Raw genomic sequence first — 21,230 nt, 5'->3', positions numbered from 1 at the left:
AAAACAAATAACCATCTTACAGAATAAGCAGCTGCTTGACAAAATGAGCTCTTACAGAAAGACAGTAATCTTACACAAAGGTGTTGTCCTACAAAAAGATCTCATTAGTCATACAAAAAGAAACTTATCTGACAAAGAGCAGTCTTGAGCCTGTAATACAGTTGAGGTATCATAAAAAAAAACAGGCTATGGAGTTAGGGCATCTTACATAAGACATAACTTACAACTCAAAGCTCATGAATCGCTTTCTACAATGTATAGTGCAGCTCTGAAAGTTGTAGGGGGTTGGGTTTCCTGAAGCTAACTTGAATTCTGAAACTGCATAGAATAGGAATACAGCAGTTGCCTGTCTGAGTGATTTAAAGTTTTGCCACATTTCTTTAAATATTTTGGTAACTGCATGAGATTGACCCAAGAAAAAATGACCCCATTTTCGATGAAATTCTACCACTGTGAGAGTTCACTGCACAAATAACCTGCACATAGGAGAAACAAACTTATGACTGTGTTTCAGTTCGACTTGAATCATTAAATAGTGATAAACGTAAGATTCATTGTGTATTGTTCTACTCGTGGTATTGTGCTTTTGTATTCTTAAGAGTTTACTGTCTATTCAAAATTTGTTCCATATCAAATGCCTTGTCACATTTTATGGGGGGAAGAAGGTAAAGGGGCACTTAGGGTTGTTCCAAAATCTGTCTTAAGGGAAACACAGTAAAAACGTAGATTTTCTTTTCCTCAGCATCGTTCTACGCCTCAGAAATTGTGAGTGCCTTAGAGTACCTTCACTCCCTCTCTGTTGTCTACAGAGACCTCAAGCCGGAGAACTTGTTGCTAGACAAAGATGGACATCTCAAAATCACAGATTTTGGCTTTGCTAAGAAGCTTACTGACAGGTGTGTTGCCCTGATCAATCATCTTGTTATAAGAGCTGCATCATTATTTGCAACTTTGACTTCACAGTTGTATGATTTTTATTAAACTTTTAATATACTGTTACCAGGTACAAAATTCTGTTATTGTTAATATTTTCTTGGGTTGCTAAAGTCTATTTTACTGCTTAACAAAATTGAATGGTTTTCAGGCTTAAAATTTTAAAGCATTTATTGGAGATAAATGGGCTAAAATTCCCACACATTGGAAAACAGAAACTTCATCAACAAAGGAGACATTGATGCAGTACAGTGCAATCCTTTACTGATGACATTTCATTGTTATTAATAAAGGAAACATGGTACCTCATCAATGTCTTCTTTATTGATGGCATTTCATCGTCATTAATAAAGGATCACATTGTACCTTATCTGTTTCTTCTTTTTCTAGAACATTTATTAGCTAAATATTTTGTCTTTTTATCATGAATGAAAAGAAAGCTTATTGTAAAGAATTTGTAGCCTTATTTTCTAATCATCTACAAAGGGAATTTCTTTTTCAGTATTCATTGTGGCAATAATAAGGTGAACCATATTCCTGCATATACGTATGGTAATACCATACACAGAGTGCGGCCCAGTCCCTGGACCCATTATGTGTGTCTGTAATCTTATGACTACCACTCACAGGATGGATATGGGGTACATAATAAAGATGTTAAACTAGCGTATATGAAGGATCTTAAAAACTATGGAATGGGTGAGGTTTGAACCCGTGGCGAGTAAGTCGTAAAAACCTACCTGTTCTGTTTTTTCTTTCCAACTGTGTTATTACTATTTTGTGAGTCATGGAGGATCTTAATGTTCATTATTTTCAGGACATGGACCTTGTGTGGCACACCAGAGTACTTGGCACCAGAGATCATCCAGAGCAAAGGTCACAACAAAGCTGTTGATTGGTGGGCACTAGGTTAGTAGCTTTCATTAAATTCATTTTAAAGGATGAGTATAAAACTGTGTGTGGGGGCCCTGATTCTACCAGGATGAGTATAAAACTGTGTGTGGGGGCCCTGATTCTACCAGGATGAGTATAAAACTGTGCAGGGGCCCTGATTCTACCAGGATGAGTATAAAACTGTGTGCGGGGGCCCTGATTCTACCAGGATGAGTATAAGACTGTGTGTGGGGGCCCTGATTCTACCAGGATGAGTATAAAACTGTGTGTGGGGGCCCTGATTCTACCAGGATGAGTATAAAACTGTGTGTGGGGGCCCTGATTCTACCAGGATGAGTATAAAACTGTGTGTGTGGGCCCTGATTCTACCAGGATGAGTATAAAACTGTGTGTGGGGGCCCTGATTCTACCAGGATGAGTATAAAACTGTGTGTGGGGGCCCTGATTCTACCAGGATGAGTATAAGACTGTGTGTGGGGGCCCTGATTCTACCAGGATGAGTATAAAACTGTGTGTGGGGGCCCTGATTCTACCAGGATGAGTATAAAACTGTGTGGGGGCCCTGATTCTACCAGGATGAGTATAAGACTGTGTGTGGGGGCCCTGATTCTACCAGGATGAGTATAAAACTGTGTGTGGGGGCCCTGATTCTACCAGGATGAGTATAAGACTGTGTGTGGGGGCCCTGATTCTACCAGGATGAGTATAAAACTGTGCGGGGGCCCTGATTCTACCAGGATGAGTATAAAATAGTATGCATGGTAAAGGCATTTGACAAATGATGGCCATAGGCATTACAGGGAAGGTAGGCAGATGGATTTTCGGGTTTCTAACACACACAACACAAAAATTCAGTGAGGTAAAAAGTTCAGTTTCCCAAAGCAGTGTCCTGGCACCTCTACTGTTTCATATCCTCATAGCAGACATAGATACAAACACCAGTCACAGTTTTGTATCATCATTTGCAGATAACACTAAAATAAGCATGAAAGTCACTACAGTAGAAGATAGTGAAAAATTGCAGGAAGATATAAGCAGTGTTTTCCAATCGGCAGTGGAGAACAGCATGACATTAAGTGGTTCCAGCTGCTTAGGTATGGAAAGAATGAAGAACTCGACAGGAACACTGTATACAAAACTCAAGAGGATCATCATTTACAACAAAAGGAATATGTGGAAGACTTGGGAATGATTATGTCAGCTGACCTTTCTTTCAAAGAACACAATAAGACAAAGGTCAAAACAGCCAGGAAGATGAATAAGAAAGGAATAACAATAGCAAAAAGGGATTATGAGGCTAAGGTTGCCAGGGATTCAAAGACTAACCCAAAAGGGTTCTTTCAGGTATACAGAAATAAGATTAGGGACAAGATAGGCCCACTTAAGAGTAACTCTAGTCAGATCACTAACAGTGATAAGGATACATGTGAAATTCTCAATACCTACTTTCTCTCAGTATTCACCCAGGAAAATATTAGCGATATTCCTGAAATAATAGATTATGTAGAACAGGACGATAATAAACTATGCATGATTGCGGTAACTAGTGACATGGTCCTCAGACAAATAGAGAAACTAAAATCTAACAAATCCCCAGGTCCTGATGAACTGTTTGCAAGGGTGTTAAAGGAATGTAAAGAGGAACTTAGCATACCTTTGGCTAATCTTTTTAACATATCACTAAAAACTGGCATAGTGCCTGATAAGCGGAAAATAGCAAATGTAATACCTATTTACAAGGCAGGTGACAGGTCCTTGGCTTCGAACTATGGACCAATAAGCCTTATCTCGGAGAAGTGGTAGATGCAGTTTAATATAGACAAATGCAAAGTTCTAAATGTTGGACAGGAAAATAACCATGCGACATATAAACTAAATAATGAAGATATTAATACTACTGATTGCGAAAAGGATTTAGGAGTTCTGGTTAGCAGTAATCTCCTCTTCAAGGGGGGCTCCTTGGCGTGGTGAAGAGGCTCTTGGTCTGAGGAATTAGACCTGTCAGTCTCCTTCCTCAGACCGAACCTAATTACCCCCCAATCCCCCGTTCCTTATCCCATCCTCCCCTTTTTCCTTTCCTCCTCCTCCTCCCCACCCCTCCCTTTTACCCTTCCTTTTTGGCCTTTGGGATTTTTTTTTTTTTTCCCCCACAGGCACGCTAGTTCCTAGATAGGGGAAAGGATACCGGGGTCCATCCCATTCCGTTGAGGTTCTTGGCGGTGGCGTAGTTTGCCGTGGAATCTGGATTGCCTGGGGATGTCTCGATCCCTCTCCGGTATCCCGGAGGGTGGCTTTGGGTGTGTCTCGGGCGACGGGTGTATCTCTGGAAGCCACCTTTCGGATTCCGGAGGTGGCGGCCGAAGGAGGTATGCTTTGTGGCGGATTTCCGACCGCCCTCTCTTTTGTCCACCGAGGTAGCTCGGCAGATGTGAGGTTGGTATCCCGGATTGCCGGTTTACTGGCATGATGGGTAGGGTATGGCACGGGTTCCATGCTGCATCTGCGCTACTTGCGGTGCTGAGGTCCTCTTGGGCGCGGAGGGAGATTTCTGGCCCTTTCATTCCTCCTAGGAACTATCTCTCCCCGGTCCCCCCCCCCTTTTTTTTTTTTTTTTTTTTTCTTTTCTTCTTTCTTTTTTTTTCTTAAAAACAAAAAGAAAGAAGTAACCTAACCATGGCAGCCCTAGTCCATGAACCTGCTACCCCCGGGCCCCTTCTTGATACCGCACCCCGTTCTGACCCCGCCTCATCTTTGGACCACTCTTCGAGCACTCCTCATGCCTCTGTACCTCTTGCCGGTGCTGTTTCCTCACCCGCTTCAGGTACTGAGGCCTCGACTGACTCCTTCGATTTATCTGACCTTCGCTCTCCTCTGACTATGCTTCCGGCCTCTCCCTCTACAGTGCGGCAATTTTCGAATTGCCGGCCCATTCCACGTCGGACCACCTCTGGTCCCACGCCTAAACGCCAACGACAATTACCTGCTGATGATACTTCTCCACCTTCTCGTTCTTCTCAGAAAAGATCGACACGTTCTTCACTACCTTTCCACGCTCAGTTTCAGACTGCACAATGGACTAAATTCTTCACTTTACGACCAACTTCCTCTACTGCCTATCTTTCTGACCACAGTATTGGCAAAGCACTCCTACGCCATGTTGGTAAAGATATTTCTTTTCATGCTCTTAAGAGCGGTACGCGCATCATCACCGTACAGAATGCTACCCAGGCTCATGAGCTTTCTCGTCTTTCCCATATCGATACTGTTCCTGTCACTATTGAAAAACATCATTCCCTCAATTCTTGTAGTGGTACCGTCATTCTGCCCCATACCATAGTTCAACAAAATTTCCAGACATGTGGCACTGACATTCTTGAACAGCTGGAACTCCAAGATCTCCCAATCCTCAAGGTTGACACTTATGTTCTTCCTGCCTGCGGGAGGAGACGATACCCTAGCAATGTGGCTCGTTTAACTTTTGACAGCCATGAACTCCCATCCTCAGTTTATGTAGCAGGACATCGGTTATAAGTTCGAAAGGTGATCCCTACACTGCAACAGTGTAGAAATTGCTGGCGATTTGGCCATCCAGCGAAATATTGCAGATCTATCGCCGAATGCCCGGTCTGTGGTGCCGATGACCATTCTAATATGTCTTGCAATCGACCTCCCTCTTGCCTTAATTGTCATGAGGCTCACCCTTCGTACTCTCGCCGTTGTCAAGTCTACTTAAACGAGCGGGAAATCCGTTACCTCAAAGAGGCAGAAGGTCTCCCTTATGCCATGGCAGTTTCTCATCTCCGCCTCCAAGGGAGACTACCTCGTGTTTCTTATTCCCGTGTTTCAAAACGTCCCCCCACTTCTGGGACCCCATCTTCTGCAACCACCTCTGTGGTTACCTCTCCCATAGTCACTCCTGTATCTAATTCTTTTGTTGTCCTAGGCTCAGACGTCCCTACTTCAACGCCTCAGTCTGATCTCGCTTCTTTGTGTTCTCCCTCACAAGCCTCAGTAGCGACGAGATCTCGTATGACACCTCCTCCTAATCGTCCCTCTACTTCTCAAAAGTCAAAAAAAGGTCCGTTAACACCTCCTACCCATCTTCCACCTCCTCATTTTACCTTCCCTGTCTCTGTACCTGGTTCTTCCCCTCTCACTGGCTATGTTACAAGTGTAGAGGTTCACCCTCCTCGTCATACTGTACCTTCCTCCCCTGTTCCCTCCCAAGTTTCTTCCTCTTCTGCCACCTCCCAGGTTTCTGCCTCTTCTGTCCCCTTCCACGCTTCTCCAGTTCCCTCTACCCTTTTGCTCCCCCCTACCTTGGTACAGTCCATTACAGTTCCAATCTTTACTCATCCTCCCCCTACCATTTCCAATATTGTCTCCCATACAACGTCTCTGAATTCCGAAACACTTGAAGCAATCTCTGAATATATTGCAGAGACCAAACCATCAATGGACACTGATCCACCCTCCGTTCCTTCTCTCTCCTCTGCTCCATCTGCGCAACTCCTTTCTTCACAGCGCACCATTCCTTCGCTGCTTGAACGTTTTCCACTGCCTCCGCATGTGGACTTTTCTAACCCCTCTAGTCCGTAGGAACCCTTACCTGCGGATTTCAGGTATCTTTATCATTGCCAATCATGGCCTATTTACAGTGGAATATACGCGGCCTCAGGGGTAATCGGGGTGAGCTTCAGATGTTACTCTCCCAGTTTTCCCCTGTTGGTGTTTGCTTACAGGAACCAAAATTACACTCTGCTGTTATCTCTCCCATCTCAGGCTATAATTTATTGTATTCTTCAGATCCTTTTCCTGATGGGACCTTTAATGAAAGTGCCCTTCTTCTACGCACTGATATTCCGTACTATCAGCTATTTGTTCGTACTTCGCTGCATTACACAGCAGCCCGTATCCACTTGCATAGGTGGTATACGCTCTGTTCTTTATATCTCTCTCCTTCTCGGGCATTATCTATTCCGAATATTGCCTTTCTTGTTTCGTCATTACCGCCACCAATTCTGTTACTTGGCGATTTTAATGCCCACCATTTCCTCTGGGGGGGGTCTCACTGTGATTCCTGTGGCATTCAGTTAGAGGCTTTTCTTGCCACCCACCCCCTCCATGTTTTAAATACAGGTACTCACACCCATTTTGATCCTCGGACTCACACTCTCTCTTGCATCGATCTCTAAGTCTGCTCTTCCTCCGCCGCATTAGACTTCACTTGGTCTGTTCTCCCGGACTAACATGACAGCGATCATTTCCCAATCATTCTTACTTCCCCTTCATATTCACCATCTCTTCGCATCCCACGCTGGCAATTTGATCGGGCATATTGGAACCTTTACTCACACCTAACTGTTTTTAGAGAGGTTCCTTCTTCGTCCTCCATCGATGAGCTTTTACACCTCTTCTTGTCCTCTGTTTTAACCGCAGCTTCTAATTGTATACCCCAAACTTTGGGCAGGCATTCTCAGAAATGCGTGCCTTGGTGGTCTCCTGCTTGTGCTCGTGCAGTACATTTGAAACGCGCTGCATGGGGCAGGTACCGGTACAATAGAATCACAGAGAGACTTCTTGATTTTAAGCAAAAGCATGCGATCGCTCGCCGTGTCATCCGTGATGCTAAACGCACTTGCTGGCGAGATTATGTCTCCACCATCACCTCTGCTTCCTCTATGAGTGCAGTCTGGAAAAAAGTACGAAAACTGAGTGGTAAATATTCTCCTGACCCGGCTCCTGTTCTGCGGGTTGCCGGTGTTGATATAGCAAACCCACTAGATGTTACCAATGAAATTGGCAATCATCTGGTCCGTATTTCTCAGGGACTCCATCTATGCCCCTCATTTCTTTCCTCAAAGTCTGCCAGAGAGTTAGCACCCTTGGACTTTTCTTCTCTCAGAGAAGAACAGTATAATGTGCCTTTTACACTTCAAGAACTGGAGGCAACACTCTCAGCTTGCCGATCATCGGCAGCTGGGCCCGACGACATTCATATTCGTATTCTACAACATTTACATCAGTCAGCCCTTGCAGTCCTATTACGCCTTTACAATCTTATTTGGTCACAAGGAGTTGTTCCACAGCTGTGGAAATCCACCATTGTTCTCCCTTTCCGCAAACCAGGCACTACAGGACATGAAGCCTCCCACTATCGTCCCATTGCACTTACCAGTGCAGTTTGCAAAGTGATGGAACGCCTAGTAAATAGACGTTTAGTGTGGTATTTAGAGACACATAAGAGTCTCTCCACTCGTCAATATGGCTTTCGTAAGGGACGTTCTACCATAGACCCCTTACTATGCTTGGATACGTATGTTCGTAATGCCTTTGCGAATAACCACTCAGTTATTGCCATATTTTTTGACCTTGAGAAGGCATATGACACAACTTGGAGGTATAATATTTTAGCCCAAGCCCACTCCTTAGGCCTTTGAGGCAGTCTACCATCCTTCCTTAAGAACTTTTTAACTGACAGGCGTTTCCGTGTTCAGATTAATAATGTGCTCTCCCCGGACTTTATCCAAGCTGAAGGTGTCCCCCAGGGATGTGTTCTGAGCACAACACTTTTTCTCCTTGTTATTAATGATTTGGCCTTTAGTTTTCCATCAAATATTTGGTCATCACTCTATGTTGATGACTTCGCTATTGCCTGTGCAGGCGCTGACTGTCACCTCATTACAGTTTCTCTCCAGCATGCAGTCGACCATGTTTCCAATTGGGCCACCACACATGGGTTTAAATTTTCCAGCACTAAAACCCACCAAATTACTTTCACTAGACGCTCTGTCGTATCCGATCATCCTTTGTACCTCTGTGGCTCCCGTATCCCTGAACGTGATACAGTCAAGTTTCTGGGCCTCCTCTTTGACCGTAGGTTATCCTGGAAACCTCACATTACCTCTCTGAAGGCAACCTGTCACAGCCGGCTGAACCTTCTTAAAACCCTTGCTCATCTTTCATGGGGAGCTGATCGTCGAACCCTCCTTCGCCTACATTCCACCCTCATTTTATCGAAACTTGATTTTGGTGACCAGATCTATTCAGCGGGATCTCCTGCTACTCTCTCTAGCCTTAACCCCATTCATCACCAAGGATTACGTTTATGCCTTGGTGCTTTTCGCTCTTCCACTGTCGAGAGCCTCTATGCAGAAGCGAATGTTCCATCCTTATCCGATCGCCGTGATGCCCATTGCCTTCACTGCTATGTACGCTCTCATGACCTCCGCAATCCTTCCATTTATAGAATGGTCACTGATATTAGTAGACATTCTTTTTGTTCGCCGCCCCTGTTTACTCCGTCCCTTCTCTCTTCGCCTTCATTCGCTCTTGTCTTCTCTTCAATTACCACCTTTCTATGTACATGTAGCATCTCACTTTTCCCTACCCCCCTGGGAAGTTCCAGCTGTTCGAGTCTGTTCTTTCTCTCTCCCTTGCTCGAAAGCCCAACTGTCTACGGTCGCTTCCCGCTCTCTTTTTCTTGACCACTTTCACTCTCATTCTCATGCCATTGCTGTGTACACAGATGGCTCTAAGTCTTCTGACGGCGTAGGATTCACAGCAGTGTTTCCGGACAGCGTCGTACAAGGGCATTTACTATCTTCGGCTAGTATTTTTACTGCTGAATTGTATGCCATCCTTACAGCACTTATCCGTATTGCATCTATGCCTGTGTCATCATTTGTGGTTGTCTCAGACTCCCTTAGTGCTTTACAGACTATACAGAAATTTGATACACCTCACCCCTTAGTCCTCCGTATCCAACTTTGGCTACGCCGCATCTTTACCAAGCATAAAGATATTGTTTGTTGTTGGGTCCCTGGTCATGTTGATGTACAGGGCAATGAACAGGCAGACACTGCTGCACGGTCAGCAGTACATGACCTACCAGTTTCATATAGAGGTATTCCATTTACGGACTATTTTGCTGCAATATCTTCCCACCTTCACACCCGTTGGCAACAACGTTGGTCTACTATGCTCGGCAACAAACTTCAATCTATTAAACCGAGTATAGGTTACTGGCCGTCTTCTTATCACCAGTGTCGAGGTTGGGAGACTACTCTCTCCTGTCTTCGCATTGGCCATACTCGTCTTACTCATGGATATCTCATGGAGAGGCGCCCTGCTCCTCTCTGTGAGAATTGCCAAGCTCCATTATCAGTCAGCCACATTCTGTTGGACTGCCCACTTTATCAACGAGCACGCAGAATTTACCTCCGTCGTCGTCTTCGCTCCGCTTCTCTCTCTTTACCTTCCCTTCTCGCTGATGGACCCACCTTTCATCCAGACTCTTTCATTGACTTTTTGACAACAACTGACTTACTTCACAAATTCTGATACCTTCAGCCCTTTCTACTTCAATCTCTTGCCACCCTCTACCCCCGTACTATCCCCTGCCACGCTGTTTTCTGTAACCTACTGATCATCCCTCCTCCCATCTGCCATCCAATACCCTCGCTTCCTTCCCTACCCTGCAGCGCTGTATGGCCCTTGTGGCTTAGCGCTTCTTTTTGATTATAATAATAATAATAATAATAATAATAATAATAGCAGTAATCTAAAACCAAGACAACAGTGCATTAGTGTTCACAATAAAGCTAACAGAATTCTTGGCTTCATATCTAGAGGTATAAATAATAGAAGTCCTCAGGTTGTTCTTCAACTCTATATATCCTTGGTTAGGCCTCATTTAGACTATGGATATATATGCACTGGAAAACGTACAGAGGAGGATGACAAAGATGACCCCATATATCAGAAATCTTCCCTATGAGGATAGACTGAGGGCCCTGAATCTGCACTCTCTCGAAAGACGCAGAATTAGGGGGGATATTATCGAGGTGTATAAATAGAAAACAGGAATAAATAAAGAGGATGCAAACAGCGTGCTGAAAATTTCCAGCCAAGACAGGACTCGCAGCAATGGTTTAAAGTTGGAAAAATTCAGATTCAGGAAGGATATAGGAAAGCACTGGTTTGGTAATAGAGTTGTGGATGAGTGGAACAAACTCCCGAGTACAGTTATTGAGGCTAAAACTTTGTGTAGTTTTAAAAATAGGTTAGATAAATACATGAGTGGGTGTGGGTGGGTGTGAGTTGGACCTGACTAGCTTGTGCTACTAGGTCTGATGCCGTGCTCCTTCCTTAAGTAGAAGTGACCTGACTAGGTGGGTCATTGGGCTAGTCCGGGGGGAGGGGGGCAATGGACGTGCTTTGCGTGGGTCAGTGGGCCTGCTACGGTGTTCCTTCTTTCTTATGTTTTTATGGTCTTATGAGTGGGTGTGGGTGGGTGTGAAATGGACCTGACTAGCTACTAGGTTGGATGCAGTGCTAATCCCTTAAATGACATGTCTGACCTCACTAGGTCAGGGTATTGGCTTAAGCTGGTGGGGAGAATTGGAGCTGCCTCGCATAGACCAGTAGACCTGTTGCAGTGTTCCTTATTTCTTATGATCTTATGTTCTTATGAGGGCAAATATTCTATTAGTGGGATGGATCTGTGAAGGACCTGCCTAGTATGGGCCAACAGGCCTTCTGCAGTGTTCCTCCTTTCTTATGTTCTTATGTAATGAGAACTTTCAAAACAAGAGGAATAATGCCATTGGTGACACTTTTCAAATTGCTAGTGCACCCTCATTTGGAATATTGTTTAGTGTTGATGGCCCTGTTCAAGGCTGGAGAAATATCAGAGCTGGAACAAATACAGAGATCATTAATGGCACACACACAGCCAGTAAAGCACTTAATTACTGGGAATGCCTTAAAGGTCTTACACATGTACTCACTGGAGCGAAGGAGAGAGAGATGCATGATAATATATATACCTGGAAAGTACTCAAGGGCCTGGTCCCAAATCTGCACACTGCCATAATGTACTGGAGCGAGATAGATGGAAGTGCTAAATAAACCCAGTGACAAGCAGGGGTGCAGTGGGCACAATAAGGGAACAATGTATCAACATTCATTACCCCAGATTATTCAACATCTTACCAGAAGATATCAGAAACACTGCTGGAGCAAGTACAGAAGTCTTCAAGAGGAAACTGGACAATTATCTTCACCAGATGCCAAATCAACCAGGCTGTGATGGATATATGGGGCAGTGGGCCTCCAACAACAGCTTGGTTGATCAAGCTAGCACCAGACTAGCCTGGTCCATGGCCAGGCTCTGGGAGTAGTAAGACCCTTGAAACTCATCAAAGGATTCTACCAGGATGAATATAAAACAGTGTGCAGGGTGGCCCTGATCCTACCAGAGTGAATGTAAAACAGTTGCATGGTAGCCCTGATTCTACCAGAATGAGGATAAAATAGTATGCATGGTGGCCCTGATTCAACCAGTATGAGTATAGAACAGTGTGCATGATAGCCCTGATTCTACCAGGATGAGTATAAAGCAGTATGCATGGCAGCCCTTATTCTACCAGGACGAGTATAAGACAGTATGCATGGTGGCCCTGATTCTATAACTCGGGTAATAATTTTGATGTTTCTTTATTTAGGTTTGCTTTTCCTCTCAGGTGTCTTAGTAAACTCAGGGGTTTTGATAATTCACAGCTGGTACAGGGTGAATCAATGGTAGTGCGACAGAGAATATGTTATTCACACAGTAAGAACAGCAGTGTTGCTTATCACCATGCTAGTGACCGACACGAGACAGGATAGTACCATAATATACAAAATGAACACAGTGTACAGAACACACACAAAACCTACTGCCCTAGGACCACAGTGGAAGTAAGTCACTTTGTCTGACTTTTTTTGGGGTTATCCTTGTGGGTTAATTTAGCACATGTTATTATGTATGATAATTGTACTTATGTACCCGTACCTAAATAAACTTACTTATAATAGCCCAAATAAAATAATTTCCTGTCATTGCCTGTACACAATAATTGAAAACAAAAAGAAGGAATGCAGTTACATATATACATGGTATGGTTGTAGAGGAACAAATGCAATACAGGTTAACCATTACTAACCCAACATCATCAGGACCTGTAGGTTCCTGGGCTAGTGATTTTTCCAGATTACAGAGTTAGAATACTCTTAACCAAACAGTTAACCACCTCATGGTACCTTTAAAATACACTGTAAATCAGTACAAGTAGGTTAACACTTTCACTGTTGGTACCCCTGCTGCTCGCAGACTCATTCCCAGTATCAAAAAATTAAAAAAAAAAAATGATTTCATCTTATTAAATGATAGAGAATCTTTTTCCAGAGGTAATGAAACCAGAAGTATGAAATTTGATGGAAAACTTATGGAATTATGCTCTCGCAAAGTTAGTCTCTGCAATATTTACGAATTGGCAATTTTGCCCGCTTTACACCCTATTTTTGGCAATCCAGTTGTTCCAGCCAACCAAACTCATGGCTATTTTGCTAGTATTCCTTCTATTCTGTCAACTGAGTACAAGAAACCACCCATTTACCTATATCAACTACCCAATATAGTGATCATAAATAGGTAATTTGGCCAATTTCACACAAATATCAAGAGATGTCAGTTTCAAAATAGTGTCCAGAATAAACAGTGCAGACAGTCCTGACACTAAAATAATGCAATGTCTCCAGGCCCCTCTTATACTACACTTGCTGTCTATTCTGTATTTTTATTCATACATACAATAGAACACTTACTGTTATGCAGGCTACTGCATTATTGTAGTAATTGTATAAATAATGTCAACCCATTCTTGACCATGTACTAGACTGGCCAGTTGGACACGTATTGGACGTGTGACACGATTTGTTCACTCTTCAACATTGGCAAAAATCAAACATTTCCGCTACTTTGAGCTCAATTTCAAGGCACTCTCTGTCCAGAAACCAATCAAAAATTATCTCTATATCTGTAAAGCCATGTGTGTCGTAAGAGGCGACTAAAATGCCGGGAGCAAGGGGCTAGTAACCCCTTCTCCTGTATAACTAAATTTAAAAGGCGAAGCTTTCGTTTTTCCTTTTGGGCCACCCCACCTCAGTGGGATATGGCTGGTGTGTTGAAAGAAAGAATCTGTAATATATCTTCCATTCTATCATTCTGCAAAGTCAGAAAAACAAATTGGAATGGCTTGCCTGTGTTTGCAAGTGACACCAACAGCGTTTATGCAACAAATAGCAGCAGGTTGGTCAGGCGACCCAGGAAATTTGAAATTACACTAACTGAAATTAGTGCCGGATTAGTGATTGCTGGGTGTGGGTGGGTGTGAGTTGGACCTGACTAGTTTGTGCTGCTGGGTCTGGTACAGTGCTCCATCCTTGAGTGGGATGACCAGACTGGGTGGGTCTGGGATAATCCGGGGGGTGGGTCATTGGTCTAATCTGGGGAGGGACATGGACCTGCTCTGCATGGGTCAGTAGGCCTGTTGCAGTGCTCCTTCTTTCTTATGTTCTTATGTTCTTATCAGTGATGGCTGACCTGTACTTGTAGCTTGCACAGAAGCTCATAATAAATATTCAAAAAATACATTTTATAGATAGTATTACATTATAGTTTTACATACACAACAGATATAGTGTACAATTATTAATGTGTGATGAATGGTTTGAAAAACCGACAAGTATCTCAATCTCCACAATTATTAATAAATTTAAATAAACATTTAAATAACACAGCTGCTCTTTGCTGATGACACTGTGCTCTTGGGAGATTCTGAAGAGAAGTTGCAGAGATTGGTGGATGAATTTGGTAGGGTGTGCAAAAGAAGAAAATTAAAGGTGAATACAGGAAAGAGTAAGGTTATGAGGATAACAAAAAGATTAGGTGATGAAAGATTGGATATCAGATTGGAGGGAGAGAGTATGGAGGAGGTGAATGTATTCAGATATTTGGGAGTGGACGTGTCAGCGGATGGGTCTATGAAAGATGAGGTGAATCATAGAATTGATGAGGGGAAAAGGGTGAGTGGTGCACTTAGGAGTCTGTGGAGACAAAGAACTTTGTCCTTGGAGGCAAAGAGGGGAATGTATGAGAGTATAGTTTTACCAACACTCTTATATGGGTGTGAAGCATGGGTGATGAATGTTGCAGCGAGGAGAAGGCTGGAGGCAGTGGAGATGTTATGTCTGAGGGCAATGTGTGGTGTGAATATAATGCGAGAATTCGTAGTTTGGAAGTTAGGAGGAGGTGCAGGATTACCAAAACTGTTGTCCAGAGGGCTGAGGAAGGGTTGTTGAGGTGGTTTGGACATGTAGAGAGAATGGAGCGAAACAGAGTGACTTCAAGAGTGTATCAGTCTGTAGTGGAAGGAAGGCGGGGTAGGGGTCGGCCTAGGAAAGGTTGGAGGGAGGGGGTAAAGGAGGTTTTGTGTGCTAGGGGCTTGGACTTCCAGCAGGCATGCGTGAGCGTATTTGATAGGAGTAAATGGAGACAAATGGTTTTTAATACTTGACGTGCTGTTGGAGTGTGAGCAAAGTAACATTTATGAAGGGGTTCAGGGAAACCGGCAGGCCGGACTTGAGTCCTGGAGATGGGAAGTACAGTGCCTGCACTCTGAAGGAGGGGTGTTAATGTTGCAGTTTAAAAACTGTAGTGTAAAGCATCCTTCTGGCAAGACAGTGATGGAGTGAATGATGGTGAAAGTTTTTCTTTTTTGGGCCACCCTGCCTTGGTGGGAATCGGCCAATGTGATAATAATAATAAAATAAAATAACATTTTTACTTACCTTTATTGAAGATTGGTGATGGCATCTGGAAGATAGGGAGGAGGAGAGAGGGAGTTGGGCTTAGTGTTTGGAAGGGGAATCCCCTTCCATAAGGACTTTAGGTATCAAACCCCTCTCTGGGGTTACTTCCCTTCTGTCTTTTAATGCTACTAGGACCAGCTTGAGAGTAACTGGACCCCTGTCTCACAAAATAACTGTCCACAGTCCTCTGTTTCTGGTGCCTCTTTAAGATTTCCCTAAAACGGGACATGGTTCTGTCACTGAACTTGTTGCAAAGATAGCTTGTTTCAGCTTGCTCAGGGTGGTACTTCTGCACAAACATTTGGACATCATTCCACTTGGCACAAATCTCCTTAATCTTTGAAGAAGGCACCTCATCCACTCCCTCTTCCTCCTCCTCTGAAGCAAGTTCCTCAGCTGTGGTCTGATACTGTTCCAGATGAAGCTCTTCCAGCTCTTCAGTGGTTAGCTCTTCCCTGTGATCCTCCACCAACTCTTCCACATCCTCGCCACTCACTTCACATCTATGGTGTTTCTCACTTTCTTTACCACAGGGGTACCAGTAGCAAGTTTCTTAGGGCCCATGGTAACTTATTTCACAGTCCCACAAGCACTAAACACAATGAATTAATCGTAAAATGTTTGAATGAGACAGCAGGTTAGTGTTCACTCAAGCATCAACAAAGCCAGACTGGCTCACAGTGCCTGCACGGGGATGCGGACAGAGCGGGCTGGCGGACAGGTCCGGTACCTGGCGGTTCGAAGAAAGGGGTGAGTTCGATAATGGGGACAAAGTTGGTTCGAAAAAAGCAATCGATTTTCGAAGATTTTGATAAGTGATATGTTCGAAATTTGAGGTTCTACTGTATTCTATATTGACACAGGTTATGGAGCAGTACATATGGTAGAATAACATTATTGTACTATACCAGGAATCAAGACGAAAAAAAGCTTGGTAATTATCCTCATATACAAACTACTATTGGAAAAAACTTGGTGAAAGACAAGAAATACTGAAAATTTCTTAATACAGTTTTAACCAGCACCTAATGCTATACAGGTCCTCCATCACAAATCCGGCAATCAGTTATTCGGTTCCTTCAGTTATTCGGCACTAATTTTGGCTAGCATAATTTCAAATTTCCAGGGTCGCCACACCAACCTGCTGGTACTGTTTGGTGGCGCTACTTGCTGCATAAGTCATTCCAATTTCTTTTTCTCCATTTATTGTTATAACCTGTTTACTTTTAACCCTAGCCATGGTTCCAATGAATAAAAGAAATGCTTCTCATTATGTAGAGCACCTACACAGTACATTACCCATTAAAGATAAGGTGGCTTTGAAGCCACTGTCGGTTGCTATGAGCTCAGTAGGAAAATATGCTTTATTATTACGCTAATATCAACACTACAGCTTATTTGCCTATCACAATTGATACATAATAAACAATATAAATAACATAAAACATGTTAAATACTCCAGAATGAATAATATTTGGCATAACACCTAGCAGTTCCAGGGAGGTATGAAGAGGATATGGTATACAAATACCATTCTCCTATCCCTGTCTTGGGGGCTTATATTAGAGAAAACGGAGTGTAGCACAGGGCTAACTGTCATATACACTCGTACTGCACCATAAACCTGAAACAAAAAAGTTATTTTCTCTCTATAGATTATCACACATAGCAGCATATGTGTAGAGAGCCTAGGATAACCCAAAAAAAGTCAACATGGCTTATTTTTAGTACAGTGGAACCTCAAATACCGAACTTTCTTCGGTCCAGAAGGCTGTTCGAGTGCCTTTACCGAATGAATTTATTCCCATCAGGAATAATGTAAATTAGATTAGTCCATTTCAGACCCTCAAAAATACACTTACATAATTGGTCGTGTTGGGAGCAGTTCGATTTTTGAGGTTCCACTGTACCTGGCTTGGGTTAGCCATATATGATTTTTCATAAATATTCGATTCCCAGCCAGGGTAGAAACATTAGGCGTGTTTCTTTACACCTGTTGTCTATGTTTACCCATCAGTAAATGGGTACCTGGGTGTTAGTCGACTAGTGTGGGTGTTATCCTGGGACACTGACCTAATTTTCTTGAAATATTCTGCATAACAAGCGGCTTTCTATACAGTAGTATGTCACTGATGTCAGCTAGGCCTGTATACCTTGTACATGTACATGTAGTAAATAAAGATATTATTATTATTATTATTATTATTATTATTATTATTATTATTATTATTATTATTATAGTGGACCCCTGCATAACGATCAGCTCCCAACTCGACCAGTTATGTAAGTGTATTTTTGTAAGTGCTTTTGTAGGTGTATTTTTGGGGGTCTGAAACGGACTAATCTAATTCACAATATCTCTTATGGGAACAAATTCGGTCTATAACGGCACCCAAACAGACTCTTGGATTGAAATAATATCGTTATCCGGGGGTCCACTGTATTACAGTGGACCCCCGCATAACGATTACCTCCGAATGCGACCAATTATGTAAGTGTATTTATGTAAGTGCATTTGTACGTGTATGTTTGGGGGTCTGAAATGGACTAATCTATTTCACAATATTTCTTATGGGAACAAATTCGGTCAGTACTGGCACCTGAACATACTTCTGGAGTGAAAAAATATCGTTAACCGGGGGTCCACTGTATTATTATTATTATATTATTTTCTCAGTTGTTTGTTGGGTTATCTTATTCAAACTTGGGCAATGTATGATGGAAAGATACTTCTTCACGTACACCAAAAATGAAAGAAATCAGACCATAAATAGCGGAGTTCACTTCTCAGCCATTAGCGGCCGCTTAGCGGTATATTTTTGTATGGTTGTTATGGTTATATTCTCATTTTTTCGGTCTCATTTGATAGAATGAAAGATATATTACAGAAATAGATATGATTTTGATTGCTTTCATGACGAAAAGTACCTTGAAATTGCGCTCACAGTAGCAAAAATGTTCTATTCTTTAGCGAACCTCAAGAGTAAACAAATGACGTCACCGTCCAACACCTGTCCGCCTGCCAGTCTAAATTCCAGTACGGAGTCAAGAATGGATTGACATTATTTATACAATTATTACAATAATGCAGTAGTCTGCATAACAGTAAATCATCTATTTTTTTTTTGTGAATAAAAATTCCAAATGAAAAGCAAGAGTAATATAAGAGGGGCCTGTAGCCATGACTAATGAACAGAGAAAATGTTATTTTAGTGCCAGGAATGTCTGCATTGTTTATTCTGGACCCTATTTTGAAATTGGCATCTGTTGAAATTTGTGTGAAATCGGCCAAATTGCCAATTTCTGACTACTTTATTGGGTAGTTGAAATAAGTGAATGGGCAGTTTCTTGTACTCAGTTGACAGACTAGAAGTAAATAAATTTATTCAGGTATACACAAATACAGTTACATAGCAGTGTATGTATAGAGAACCTAGGATAACCCAGAAAAGTCAGACAAAGTGACTTATTTCCAGTACCTGGCTTGGGCTTGCCATATATGATTTTTGGTAAATATTTTTTTTTCTCGGTTGTTTGTTGGGCTATCTCATTGAAACTTGGGCAATGTATGATGGAAAGATGCTTCTTAACGTACAACAAAAATAAAAAAGACGGACGATAAATAAGGGAGTTAACTTCTCAGCCATTAGCCACCTCTTTGCAATATATTGTCGTACGGTTTTTATGGTTGTATTCTCATTTTTTTGGACTCATTTGATAGAATGGAAGATATATTACAGAAATAGACATGACTTTGATTGGTTTCATGATGAAAAGTACCTTGAAATTGAGCTCAAAGTAGCGGAAATGTTCGATTTTTGCCGATGTTCAATGAACTGTTCACTCTGTCAGACACGGCAACACAAGGGTATCTTGGTACAAACCTGAAATCAACTTTGTCAACTTCTACTAGTGAGAATGGCGGAATCTGAGAGGGACCTGACCTTCCAACGACAACATTCTTACCTCTACTAGTGGCCTACATCTCACCTCCTGGCGTTATATTAGGCTCCATCCTGTCACTTCAACTCCATATTGTTTCAGACTATGGAACAATACTCTTCTCCAGACTGAGGGACTTACCACCTCAAAACTTCAAGGGTGATGGACTGATTACATCGTCTTCAAGTATCTTCTGCTTCTATCAACTTTTCTGTACTCGACTGAAGAAGCCTACTGTGTAGGCGAAACGTTTCGAAATAAAGATACCTAACTGTTGCATATGTTTCTTACCTAACAACAAGTCAAGTTGGTTAATTTTATTAAGTGTATTCTAGCCTAACCACTCTGTAATTCGGCAAACTCAGTAATCCGGCACACTACAGGTCCCAATGATGCCGGATTTGTGATGGAGGACCTGTACACAAATAACCCACACTTAGGAGAGTGGAGTTATGATGATGTTTTGGTCGACTTAGACTGTTTACAAAGTCACAGTGTGATGTTGTAAAAGCATATATGTCTTCCCCAGTTATTATTGGATGCCAGGATGACTCAGTGGGGCTACCTCAGTGCTCATTAGATGTGTGAGACTGTTCATGGCTGCTCCAGCAGCCCTGTCTCTCACCATGCTTCCCTACCACACTACATCGGATGCTGTTTAAGGTATGAGAGACTGGACACCCTTCCTACAGCAGCACCTCACTATATGTCCTTTAGTGCCACAGATATATATCTTCATAGTTCTTGTGAAGCAGCTGCCTTGTTCATGTATCCTGGCACAGTTGTCATATACAGTGCTAGTCACAGCGTTATGCCGGGAGAGCGCCCCAGCATAATGGCGTGACAAAAATCAAAGGCCTACCATATAGGGGGGTCTTTTTTCGTCAGTGCATTATGCCAGATAGCAGCTGTTAGCATGACATCACGGCCTCAGTGCTGATGTGGCTGCCATAGTGGGAGGAAGTTGCACTTTTTTCTCTCATCTGCCCCATCTTTTGTCTGGTGTTCCCTTTGGTTTTGGGGCTATACATGTTTGATTATGGGTACAAGGAAGTCTTTAGCACTTGAAACTATAGCTCAAATCATAGGGCTTCACAAAGCTGGGCGCCAGATGAAAGAAATAGTGGAGAATATTGGTGTGTGTGAGCGTTCAATGAGGAATTGGGTGCAGCTTTTCAAGGCTGGTGGAGGTGTCGAGTTACCATCTGCTAAACCTCGGCCTGGCCCCTCAAAGAAGACATCTGTTCATACCCTGTGTTAAAGAAGCAGTTACAGAGTACACCTAAGATAACTGCTAGAGAACTGAAAGAAGAGAACCCACATCTTCTCTCAGAGGTGTCTGTAAGAACTGTTAACAGACGTGTGTCAGAACTAGACTACAGTAGTCACCGCCAGGTTAACCCTTTGACTGTCGCAACCCCCAATCCTGAGGTGTCTCCTGGTGTCGCAAAATTTAAAAAAAAAAAAAAATATTTTTTCTTATGAAATGATAGAGAATCTTTTCCCGATTGTAATGACACCAAAAAAACGAAATTTGATGGAAAACTGACGGAATTATGTTCTCGCGAAGTTAGCGACCTCGGCGCTGTTTATAAATCGGCGATTTCGCCCACTTTGAGCCCTATTTTCGGCTAATTCCATTGTTCCAGTCGCCCAAGCTCATAGCTATTTCTTTAGAACTCCATTTTTTCTATCGATTGAGTACAAGAAACTGCCCATTTACCGATTTCAACTACCTAATAATGTGGTCAGAAATTTGCAATTTG

General features: G+C 42.7%; 1 protein-coding gene across 4 annotated transcripts in view; it reads left to right on the top strand.

Annotated features, from left to right (window-relative positions):
- Nucleotides 1–21,230, top strand: part of Pka-C3 (Protein kinase, cAMP-dependent, catalytic subunit 3) — a 383,655-nt gene that overhangs the window by 336,557 nt on the left and 25,868 nt on the right. For all 4 annotated transcript variants that reach the window (XM_070091502.1, XM_070091501.1, XM_070091503.1 and 1 more), the window contains 2 exons: nt 743–896; nt 1,751–1,842. In XM_070091502.1, the coding sequence (XP_069947603.1) occupies nt 743–896; nt 1,751–1,842 (246 nt within the window). The remainder of the gene's footprint in view (nt 1–742; nt 897–1,750; nt 1,843–21,230) is intronic.

The sequence above is a fragment of the Cherax quadricarinatus genome, chromosome 35 (assembly GCF_038502225.1).
Source record: "Cherax quadricarinatus isolate ZL_2023a chromosome 35, ASM3850222v1, whole genome shotgun sequence".
Taxonomy (NCBI): domain Eukaryota; kingdom Metazoa; phylum Arthropoda; class Malacostraca; order Decapoda; family Parastacidae; genus Cherax; species Cherax quadricarinatus.
This window is presented reverse-complemented; position numbering and strand designations above follow the sequence as displayed.